Below are 12,453 nucleotides of genomic sequence, written 5' to 3'. Positions count from 1 at the left end.
ACAGGAAGTCAGCTATTTACAGCTATGTAAAAAGTGCATGCTCTGGAATTTGATATACTTGTCATAGGTTTTTTACCCGATTGCCACCAAACTTGGTCAACATGATCTCAAGACATTGGGGATGCAAAATTGCCAGGGGATTTTTGATATCTCGAATGGTTTGCTTGTGGCGAGGCGTTGAAATTATGGCGAGAAATGAGAAACAGGAAGTGTCTAATAACATCCACATACATTTCCTGATTTTAATTAAACTTCATCAATTTGTTCGTTGTATGATGCCGATCGCATATATGTGACTATTAAGAGTCAACATTATAGCGCCACCAACTGGCAGCAGGAAGTGTGTCATTTTCAAAATGCTTTGAATTCAGCATCTTATTTTTACTCAATTTGCTTCAAACTTCATCAGAATAATGACAAAACACGGCCCATGTAAAACTGTTGAGGAGATACTGATATCTAATATAGTGTTGCCATGGCAACATATCAAACTGGAATATTTTTCTGTATAATATATTCTGATTTTGAGGCAGATAACATGCTTAGAATTTCATGAAACTCAGAACACATATCAGTATTAATGATAGCTAGACACTGGCAAAAGGTCATAAAAGGGCGTGGAGGAGGCACTCTATAGCGCCACCTTTTGTCAAAAGTGGGGGGCTTAGTTTTAGCTACAGACACCAAACTCGGTACATATATTGTTCTTATTAAGACGGACAACTTTCTAATTTACAGTCATTAGCTACGACCAACAGGAAGTCGGCTATTTTGATTTGAATATGGATTTTTGGCTCTTTGTGAGGAATGTATGTGTGCTGAGACTTTCATTGTCTGAGAGAAAATGCGCCTCTACAGGAGCAATTCCCGGGACTGAGAGGGAGGAGTCTCGCATAGTTTCACTTTTAAATCGGTTAAAAATACAACTTAATAAATCAATTTAATTCACACTGACAAGCTAAACCAACATATCTTATTATTAGCGGGTCATGGCTTATTAATAATTGATGTCTGGCGACAGAGAACAGAGAGATAGACGAGAGATATGTCACCGCTCCGAACAGCGCGTGCAGTCTCAACGAGCTCACAACAGACGAGTTTATTCTTGTTCAGAGTCGGCGTCAGAGCAGAATATTACGGCGATTGCACACAATCCGCCAATTAGAACACACCAAGAGCTAAATTCAGATGTTTTTCTGAGCTGTTAACATGTTAAAATGAAATATTTGCTGCAGCCTGTCTGACAGCGCGAGACGTCTGAACACTTGAAGGGAAAAAAAAAAGTACATACAGAAACTACAGCCTTTTACATTAAAACACAGCGGCGAATCAACAAAAAACAATTAGAAGAACATATTATAGAGATGATGAAAATGAGTGTTTATGAGTGCTTGTGAGATTTTCTTTGTCTAAGGGCTGAACATCACATCGATTGCTCTGCGCTCCAGAACACGGTGATGGTTTTTTTCGGCGAGAACGGACAAATAAATACACATTTAATTCACACTGACAAGCTGAACCAACATATGTTATTATTACCGGCTCAGATCTCATTAATAATTGATGTCTGGCCAGAACAGTGAGAAAGACCAGAGAGAAATTTACCGCTGCATCAGCGCGTGCAGTCATACAACGAGCTCACAATAAAAGCATTTTTATAGTTTTAAGAGCTTTTTAAAATAAAATATTACCGCGAATGCACACAATCCACCCATTAGAACACAACAAGAGCTAAATTCAGGTATTTGTGAGCTGTTTGATTGTGAAAACTGAAAGACTATTTGACAGCGCGAGACTGTCTAAGGGCATAATAACATCGATCTCTCGAGCCCCAAAGGACGCTGATTCTGGCAAGAACGAACAAATCAAGAACAAGGTTATTTCAAAATACATAATAGCTTGGCGAATATAAACGAAAACAATCACGTGAACATAAACAGTTGAGAAATAAATCTGAAGTGTATCATGATACTGGATTTGAATATTAAAGTGACTGCATTTACCAGCTGCTTTCTGTCTTTAATTTTAATCTATAAAAAACAGAAAATCATTTGTCTTGGCTGCTTTTTTTGTATGTATGTATTCATGTATTCATGTATTTATTATTATTAATTTTTTTTTTTTTTTTTTAAGCTCTAACAAGAATTAATCTATATTTAATTAAATTAAATTTCTGCATCTAAACACCTATAAACCTAAAACATGCTCTATTAAACTAATTGTTAGCAATTTCTTTATCGTCCAGTTTAACTGGTGTACACACTTTTATTTTCATAATAAATTTGTTTTTTTTTTTTTAGATAATAGACAGTTACAGTGGTCTATAATAAATATTAACAGGTTTTGTTCAAGCTGCTTAAAATGTTTGAAGTAGGCTCATTTTTTTTAAATGTAAATCCTAAAAAAAACAAAAAAAAAACAAAAAAAAAAAAACAAACAAAAAAAAAAATAAAACTGGGAAACAGCCATATTTACGAAAAGGTGCTTAACCTATAGAAAAATAAAACTATGAATTAAATTAGTGTTTAATTTTTAGTAATGACCATTTTTGTTGTCATAAAAACCTTCTTCTTTACAATACAGAATAACGATTGTCAATAGTAAATATTATGAAAACAATAACTGTTGTAATTTTCTCATCATTATATAGTTTATGTATTATAATTTGTAAAAACAAAACAAATTTAGCAACTCACATAGTAATCATTCAACACTGCTTAAAAATGTAAGTTGAAAATTAAACTCATGATTAAGCATGAAATAAGATACAGAATCAGTAAATTCGATTTTAATGTGGGTATATTATCAGTAAACTAATCATTAAATATTTATAATCAATCAAAAAATATTGGCCCCTTTCATAATGTTGTTCAAAAATGAAGGGCACAATGCTAATGTTGTCCACTCGATGGCGCCACAGGACAGCAAATACTTCAAGATCTGTTCAAAGACTTGAAAATGTTTCATTCATGTAAATAAATAAAAAATGCATATACATTCATTCTTTTTTCATAAACTTTAATAAAGCCCAATATAGTAATTATGCAAAAACTATCATCTCCGAAATAACATTACGTTTTTATCTTATTTTAATAGTATTGACAACATATTTCTCAAGTTATCACGCATTACTGAAAAAGTGAAGAAGGGACACTATATTTGTTATCTATTTTCATGTTGTGCGTATAATAATTTACTTGAAAAGAGACACTTCCATTGTTTAACTGCATCATCTACACAAACCATTGTGCTTGGACCCCTTATGATCACCTGGACTTAAACCACAATGTTTCAGTTACCTTCTGTGTCTTTGGCCACAACGCTTCAGTGACAGGAATGTGAAATAGCAAACAGGGGAACAAATAAAAGGCATGACTTTATTTGCATCCAGCTAGCCAACTCTATTACAGGTGTTCCACAGCCAAGACTCTTATTAGAATAGAAAATAGCAAGGGATCAAGGGTTCGAATAAATAGTTTATTAATCATTTAATTTCACAACCTTAAAGCAGCATTTATTTGGAAAATAAATCTTTATTTCTAATTTTAAAACATTTAATGCATCCTTGCAGAATAAAACTATTCATTTCTTTCAAAAAATAAAAATCTTAGTGACCTTGAACTTTTGAATTTGAACAGTAAGGTTTTTTTCTCTTTACAGCAACTTGTGTTCAACTCGGTTACATGACAATCTAGAATGAATCTCTGTAATAAAGGTTTTTTTCTCTTTACAGCAACTTGTGTTCAACTCGGTTACAAACTGTCTGGGCCCTCGGAAGTTCCTGCACAGTGGAAAACTCTACAAAGCCAAAAGCAACAAGGAGCTTTACGGCTTCCTGTTTAATGATTTCCTGCTCCTCACGCAGATCATCAAACCTCTGGGCTCGTCTGGAACGGACAAAGTCTTCAGTGCTAAATCCCACCTGCAGTATCGCATGTACAAAACGGTGAGAGCGTTATTTATTTGCAATCAGTTTTTGACATTTAATGTGATATTTATTCTTTGACCTTGAATCTGTTTATTGACCTCTGCAGCCAATCTTTCTCAATGAGGTGCTGGTGAAGCTGCCCACTGATCCCTCAGGAGATGAACCCATATTCCACATATCTCACATCGACAGAGTCTACACTATTCGAGCTGAGAGCATCAACGAGCGGTATTTGATCATTATTTATGTATTATTTAGAACTGTAACTGTTAATCCAGATGCATATGCTCAGACATTTTTAAAAGAGCACATGAATACTGTATCCTGACAATGTTCTTCTCTTCCATCCTGTAATCTTGCAGGACGGCTTGGGTGCAGAAGATCAAAGCCGCTTCTGAGCTCTTCATCGAAACAGAGAAGAAGAAGAGAGAGAAAGCCTACTTGGGTTTGTCAAAACTCTTGCTGCTTGAATAAAGCTATGAATGCCCTGAGTGTTTGCTAAGCACTGGTTTTGTGTTTCTGTTATGTTTGCAGTAAGGTCTCAGAGAGCCACTGGCATTGGGCGGCTAATGGTGAACATTGTTGAAGGCATTGAGTTAAAGCCCTGCCGCTCAAATGGTAAAGAATGAATACTGCATAATAATATTTACTAGGTTGTAAGCATTTTAGTTCTATTGATCAGATCATAAATGGCCATTGTGTGTGTGTGTGTGTGTGTGTGTGTGTGTGTGTGTGTGTGTGTGTGTGTGTGTGTGTGTGTGTGTGTGTTCAGGGAAGAGTAACCCATACTGTGAGGTGACGATGGGCTCTCAGTGTCACGTCACTAAGACGCTGCAGGACACTCTGAACCCTAAATGGAACTCAAACTGCCAGTTCTTCATCAAAGACCTGGAGCAGGATGTGCTGTGTGTCACTGTGTTTGAGAGGGATCAGTTCTCCCCGGACGGTCAGTATACTTAAACACATACTTTCCTTTAGTTATGCAGTATGTTTAGTCTCGCATATAATCATATGATGTGTGTGTGTGTACACACTAGTGTTCAAATGTTAATAAAGTCAATAGAACCTTTTTTTGAAAGAAATTAATTCTTTTATTCAGCAAGATCCCATTAAAATGATTTAAAGTGAATTTACATTGTTACAAAAAAATGTTATTTCAAATAATTGCTGTTCTTTTGAACTTTCTGTTCATCAAACAGTCCTAGAAGGTATATATCACTGTTTCCAAAAGATATATTAGGTAGCACAACTGTTTTTAACATTGATAATAATAAGAACTGTTTCTTTAGCATCAAATCAGCATATCAGAATAATTTCTGAAGGATCATGTGACACTGAAATGATGCTGAAAATTCAGCTTTGCATCACAGGAATAAATTACTTTTTAAAACTGATTCAAACAGAAAACTGTTATTTTAACTTGTAGTAATACTTCCAAATATTTCTGTTTTTACTGTATTTTTGATTAAATAAATGCAGACTTGGTGAGCGTAAGAGACTCCTTTCAGAAACATTAATGAAATGTCCCAAAACTGTTGACTGGTAGTTTATAATCCTAAATTCATAAGTAATATTTTCTCTCTCTCTCTACGTCTTTCTAGATTTCTTGGGCAGGACGGAGATTCGGCTGGCCGACATCAAGAAGGACCAGGGCTCTAAGGGGCCCATCACCAAGCGTCTGCTTTTACACGAAGTCCCTACGGGAGAGATTGTGGTGCGACTGGACCTCCAGCTCTTCGACGAACCCTGACCCACGTTGTTTGACCTGAACTTTTGACCCCCCAGATTCCATATCCGCTACTCCTCCGTGGTGAAAACCCACCATCCTGAAGTGACAGTCCCACTCCACCCAGCATCATGAATCCCAGAGTGTGAATGTGTGTATTTGCACAACTGTAACAGTCTTAATCAGTGATCCCAATGGAATTTTTATTGTCCTTGATAACTTTTCAAGACAAGTGTGTGAGTGAAAATGAATGATGTACTGTAGAGGGAACCTCTCAGTTCCCTAATGATGTGAAGGACGTCTCAGGATGCTGTGATTTGTAATGAGTTTAACATGACCCGAGAACAGTAGTGCAATTTGAGGTTTTCATTCCAGAATACACAGAATCATTCTAGAATTCTTGAAATCCGTCATTATGGGTAAATCTCATGAAAACTTATTTGCATAATTCTTAAAAAATGTATAATTCTCATAACTGTAATGTGAAGGAAAAAAATGTAAATAGTTATGTATTTATTCATCATGGTAACATTTGTTGTACTACTTTTAATTAATGCAGGTTTACATTTTAAAAATTGTTGTAATTTAAAAAATTACTCTCTTGCAGTTATGAGAATCTATTGTGAATCATAAAATATAATGGTCCTGAAATAGGTCACATTTTAATGCAAAATACTCTGGAGATTTTGGTGTGACCTGGACATGTTTTTGTGAGATTCACCCTTATAGTCTTACTGGCTGTTCAACATTTTATTCCATACTTTTAGTCATTAACACTAAAAACTAAAACCAGGTTTTGCTGGCAAACCTCTCGAGTGTCATTCTACTCATTTGTTTTCTGTTTTTACTGAAAGATATTTGGTGGCCGTTCAACAGCTGATTGTAGTCCAGATGTTTTATTTATTATTTTTTTTAAGGGTCTGTTAAATGTGAGCATGTTCAGGGAAATTTTCAGCAAACCTCGAAAAGATATGGCCACAAATGCTTCATGATGTAAACTAAATGAATTATGGGAGGGAAATTGTTATATTTGTTTTTCAGCATCTTTTGTTATGAAGCTTTTATTTATTTTTATGTTGTTGAGAATGGGACAGATTTCAGAGGCCAATTGAAATATAGCAGCAAGGTGATCAGAAGAAAATGATCAGAATTAAATAAAAAAAATAAAAAAAACATATTTGTCAAATGTTCTTAAAAGGCCAAAAGAAATTGATGTTCTTCAGTTCCCCAATGTTCTTAGTTTTATTGTGGTCCATCACAAATTAAGCTATTTAATATATAGTACTATATTTCAGTTTGATACTGCATTACTAATGAGTTCACAGTTTGTTTTTTATTTATGAATGTTGTTAAACATTAATGATCAATACTGTAGGTATGTCATATTTGTAAAAATAAGAGATATCAGAGATGTTCATATTTTGTAACTGTATTTGCTTTTTTGTTGTTTATTTACAGAAAACTAGCAAGATGGTTTATATTGTTAAAGGTTTGGCAAGTTGCAGCATGTAGAAACAATGAACCAGTGAGCAAAAGGGATCAGTCTTCACCAGTATCTGCTGCAAATGTCTTCAGTTCTTCAGAAATGTCTTGGAAAGAGCCCACTGTTTTTACATGGATGATGAAATATGTTGAATTTGTGGGGTCTTATTTATTTGCCCTCAGAGATCACACTACTGAGCTTGAGAAAGGTGCCGTTTCCTTTTGGACTGAAGCGGGAGGGGGATCAGTTTTATTAAACTTGTGTGTAAATTTTCCTGTCTAGATGCAATATACACATTAATATTCCACTGCTGTGCTAGTGAGATGCCAGAGTGATCAAGGAAAACAGCTACCGTGGGGCCAGCAAGCTATTCCACTTAGTTTTCTATGTGTGTGTGTGCGTATATATGAGAGAGAGTGATTCTTAGTGCTTTGAATGCTTTCTGCTGGATCACTTTCCCTAAACCTCATCTCAAAGAATATTCCTGACAATGCAAGGGGTCCTGGTCACACATCATTCTGATCTTTTTCCCTTCTCCTTCCCTCATCTTTTATCACGCACACTGTACATTTTGCCCTCACATTCATTATTATTTTTAAAAAAAATAATAAAGCCCCATTGATTAAACAGTAATATGTGTCTATGTTAGAAACTTTGAATGGAGTATAATATATTGCAAACTGAGAAGTAAATATGTTGATGACAGCGTATTGTTATCACTGTAGAAGCAGTGTGTTGTCTTAATGTTGCAAATAAAATTCAACTGGACCAAGATGTAATGCTAATTATTTTTTCGTTGCATGCAGTTTATTATGCTGTCAAAACGAGTGTCGAGTTAAAAGAAGCCAGGGGTTTCATGTCAGCTCGCATTTATCAAAGTATTTGACTTTCTTCTAGTGGCTATGTAGCACGTTACTCAGGAGGCGTGTCAGTACCATTACGCAACGACCTCAGGCTTCACGAAACAATTTGAAAGAAAAAAAACTAAATGATCGTTGTGCATGTATTTGTCCTCATTGTACAATAGTACTGCTTTTATCGTCTATAGAGGTGTTGTTAAATGAGAGCCTTTGAATCCAATTTTAACGACCACTGAACGGTATTATCATGATTTGCGATGGACAAGTAAACAAGCGGTGTTTATGAAAAACACACGGTCGACGAGTCGAAAGAGAGCAACACTTAGGGCAAAACACTCTGAATTACCATAACGCCACGTATATTGTCACTAATATTGTGTACGAGTGTTGCATCTCGACGAGCAATCGCGAGTATTTTGTTCTGCACGTTCACTGTCCTCTGAGGTAACTGTGTGTTTGCTCTTCCCCATAAAGCCATCGACTTCTTCTCTGGGATGTTCGCGACAATGTCCTCCTTACAGAGAGTTCGGCAATTAAGGGTTTTGGAGGTACATGTTCACGACTGTCACTTAAGTTGAAAGCTAATTCGATAAAAAGTCAGTTGTGTGCACGCGCTTTCCAGGATTTGCTCCGTCAGTGCTTGTTTTAAAATCAGTGAATGAAGGCACGAGGTAACCTAGCATGACAACTTAAGCATGAGCCTCCCCTTTTAGCTTACTGGTGTGTACTGGAATCGTTTGTGGGAAAAAAATATTGAAAAATATTTTAAGAACAAGTATGTGTGTTTTGTGAGTGCAAAAAAAAAAAAAAAAAAAAATCTGAAGTTTACCATCTTATTACAATATGTACAGCTTTGTTCAAATCTTTGTCTTGGTCAGATGTCAGCTAATGTAAAATGGTAGGGTAGTATTGCAGAGCTCTATGGTGCAGATTATATGACTTTGTACATCTTTAATTCAGTTCCTTTGGTTGGATAGTTGGATTCAGAGGAACCTCCCTCCATTGACACCCCTCTGCACCAAAGCAAAGAATCTCAAGAAGCCTGTCAGATACACAAGTATAAGTAAGTTATCAGGATTTTTATTGCACTTTTTGTTGTGTGGTGTCTTATTTTAGGAATATTGAGGCACTTCTTTAAAATGAAGGTTCTTTATTGGCATCTATGATTCCATAAAGAACCTTTAAGGTTCTTAAACATGGAACTTTTCCATTCCACTTAAGGTTCTTTGGATAATTCAAATTTCCTTCGTAGTAAAAAATAAATAAATAAAAAAACCTTTTCAGAATGTTTAACTGAAAGGTGCTTTGAGGAACCCCCAAAAATGTTGTTCTATTTCAGCATGGCAAAATCCTCCTTTTGAAAACCTTATTTTTACTTGATGGCTTGGTTAGTACATTGAATTTATAGGGGCTTATTCTGCATTACTAATTATTAGCAAGTTATTTGAGTGATTTTGCTTTTTGTTTTTATGATATGCATTAATATAATGTTGCCTTTACTCTAGAGAAAGCAAAACCAAAAACTATAATCGATATTGCCAAATTACTGCAGCAAAAGGCCAAGGAGACCAAAGAGAAGAAAAAATCAGTGATCACTGTTTCTGCATTGAAAGCTGCTACTAGTCCAACCAAACTGACTACAGCAAATAAACAGAATGACCGGAGTGATGCCAAAGAAATTATTATTTCCAGTGCAAAAGTTCACACTTCTACCAGCACCCTTCCAGCAAAAGATGCTGTGGATAGTTATTCAACACCTGACAGTGTCATAGTGGATTCTTCTTTGGACTTTGCATATTCAAAAGATGTTGAACAAATGGAATCAGAAGGTCTGCTTAATAAGACATACACTGAAACTATGTATGCAAAAGATGCAGCACCCAGAGCTGTTGAGTCAGCTGTAGAATCGCCCACAATTACTGCTCCACAAGAGGCTTCAGCTCAAGGGGAGATGACTACAAATAGCAGTCAGGTTTCTGAGCCGTCTTCAGCAAACCCCTCAGAAGTCATTCCATTTTATGAGGATGTTGCTTCTGCCTCTGAAAAACATGCAGGAGAAACTAGTGATGGAAGAGTTTACATGCCTGATGTTATGGTGACTTCCAAAGCAATGTCAACTCCTGAAGTTTCATCTGCACGTGAGAAAATTCATCTACAGGAGCCTTTTGTTGTTTCAGAAGTGGTTGCAGTGACCAGTGCGTCAGCTTTTGAAAACATTGCACAATCACAGTACTCTTCACAGCCTCAGTCCACTCAGTATCAAAACTTTCTAGCTCCCACTTGGTCTTCAAATTTCAAAGCAGACAAACCATCTTATGGACAAGAGATTATCGATCAGGCAGCTGGGTCTTTCCCAGGTGGCACAGCTGACTCCATACTAGATACTGCCATTGCTGAAGCTGTTGCAGTTACTTCTGGAGAAGTCCCAACCCTTCGAGAAGTTTGCCATGAAGAAGCCATTCAGGTCTTTGACCCCATGCCTGAAGTCTCTTCACCTCAGTCAACTGAGAATCTTCCTGTTGCTGAGACCACATCTGCCTCTTTAAGTAAAGCTGTGAAGGTAGATGCTCCTTCAGAAATGTCTGGTGATGCTCAGAGATCCTTCAGTCTGAAGGACCCAATTCTAGTGCAAACTGATGTTTTAGAGGAAGAGGATCAGACAGAGGCAGCTGAAGAGTTGACTGAGGGTACGTGTCACCCTTCCTGCATTCAATACCAATATAAATCCAAAAATTCCAAAGATATTAAAACACCCTCCCTATTTTTTGACCACACCTATTTTCTGTAAACAACTATAAGATATAAAAAAACTCAAATAAACAGCAAATGTTATATTATCACAAGCTCTATAGCTTAGATGCAGTTTTCATAAATGCATAATTGCATAAATGCACTTTATTTTTGAAATACATATACTTGCATCATTGCTTTTAACTTGTTATAGTGCAACAGAGTCATTATCTTTAAATCTTAAATTTGTGTTTGTTTCTTGTCATGTTTGCTGCATTTGTTATTATATTTTTTTTCAAATGTATTTATTTTTGCTGAAAATACTAAAGTTCATTATATAGTTTAAAATGTATTTATTTTTGCTGAAAACACTAAAATTCATTATATACACTATTTCTAACAGAGTTTCACTACTAACAGAGTTTCACAAGAATAGTTCTAACATCTGGGATTTTAGCTTAAGCAGTATTTAAAGATTTTTTTTTCCCCCTAAAATAAACAAAAAGATCTGCCATGATGCCACACAAACATAAGCAGGAGAGTTTAGTCTCTAATCTGACAGATGTCTGCATTTAAGAACTAACCTGCTCTAACAATGAAGTAAAAGTTTATATGTGTACAGCTTCTGTAAACATTTTCCATAACACAAATATTTGCTCCCACTGATGCCGGTATTGAATCAGAATAAAGTCAAGTTCTTTACCATCCTTTATTATTAAAGTCAAGTTCTTTTGAGCTATTCTGATCTTTACCGCAAAAGGGTGGACTGATGCCTGTGGCTTGACCATCCTTTATTATGTTTTTTGTTGTTGTTTTTAATAATGCAAAAATTTTATTGTGATAAGTTATAATTAATTGCTAGGTATAAATGGTTTTATTTAAACATGCAATGCAGTAAAATTATAATCTGAGTTTAAGCATCAAAGTACATAATGAAAGCATTCAGGCTAATATTGACATTTTAGAATTATTGCTTATTTATGTGTAACGACTAACGGGAATTTCTCTCACATCTGCAGCACAACTGGATCCAATACAGAGACTCTTTCTCGAGAAGATAAGGGAATACTCCACAAAGAGCCAGTATATACTACATAAATCAAATAACATTAAAGCATTCCATGCATTCCAGTATATACCAGACTTCTCATATATTTTTTAACAGCACATTTTCCATGTTTAACCTTGTTCGTGTTGTCCATAGAGCCTCTGCTGGCCCTGTAGATGCTGGACCTGTATATGAGAAAGCTTTAAGTGAAGAACTAAACAAACTCCAGAGACTCTATGGGAGTCGAGACTTAACTAAGTTCCCAGAATTTAAGTTCTCTGGTGGGTATATTTTTACCTGTTTGAGTTACTTCATTTTTGCTGCGCATTTAGAATGATTATAAAATGAGCTCAGCTCTTTTTTTTTTGGTCTTCTTCCTTTTCAGAGCCTGTACTGGATGAAAGCAGCTTAAAATGAGAATCACACCATGACATTGCCATAGAAGTATGACATTTATGATGTGTTTTAAGAGGCACTAATATTTGATTATAAATAGCTGAATTATTTGCACTCGGTAAAAAACAAGACAGGAAAACAAAAAATAAAGTTGTTTGAACTTTAACATTTTCACACTGTGCTTTATTTAATTTTATTAACGCTCCGAATGACCATTTATAATTTTTTAACTTATAATTTTATAAAATACACGTTACACTGCCCCACAGAAGTCTCAAGGGG

General features: G+C 35.6%; 1 protein-coding gene across 2 annotated transcripts; it reads left to right on the top strand.

The window, feature by feature from the left end:
* Positions 1-7,940: 7,940 nt before the first annotated feature.
* Positions 7,941-12,337, top strand: LOC109096057. Of its 2 annotated transcripts, none has more exons than XM_042761379.1 (7): positions 7,941-8,324; positions 8,472-8,545; positions 8,958-9,060; positions 9,503-10,684; positions 11,747-11,858; positions 11,932-12,056; positions 12,161-12,337. In XM_042761379.1, exons 2-7 carry the CDS (start codon positions 8,492-8,494, stop codon positions 12,190-12,192), a joined length of 1,608 nt encoding a protein of 535 aa, XP_042617313.1. In that variant the 5' UTR covers positions 7,941-8,324; positions 8,472-8,491; the 3' UTR covers positions 12,193-12,337. The 2 variants fall into 2 exon arrangements, with proteins under 2 accessions (XP_042617313.1, XP_018965279.1); XM_019109734.2 differs by having other exon boundaries at positions 7,950-8,324; positions 11,747-11,810.
* Positions 12,338-12,453: the final 116 nt, after the last annotated feature.

This window comes from Cyprinus carpio, chromosome A1 (assembly GCF_018340385.1).
Source record: "Cyprinus carpio isolate SPL01 chromosome A1, ASM1834038v1, whole genome shotgun sequence".
In the NCBI taxonomy this organism is placed as follows: domain Eukaryota; kingdom Metazoa; phylum Chordata; class Actinopteri; order Cypriniformes; family Cyprinidae; genus Cyprinus; species Cyprinus carpio.
This window is presented reverse-complemented; position numbering and strand designations above follow the sequence as displayed.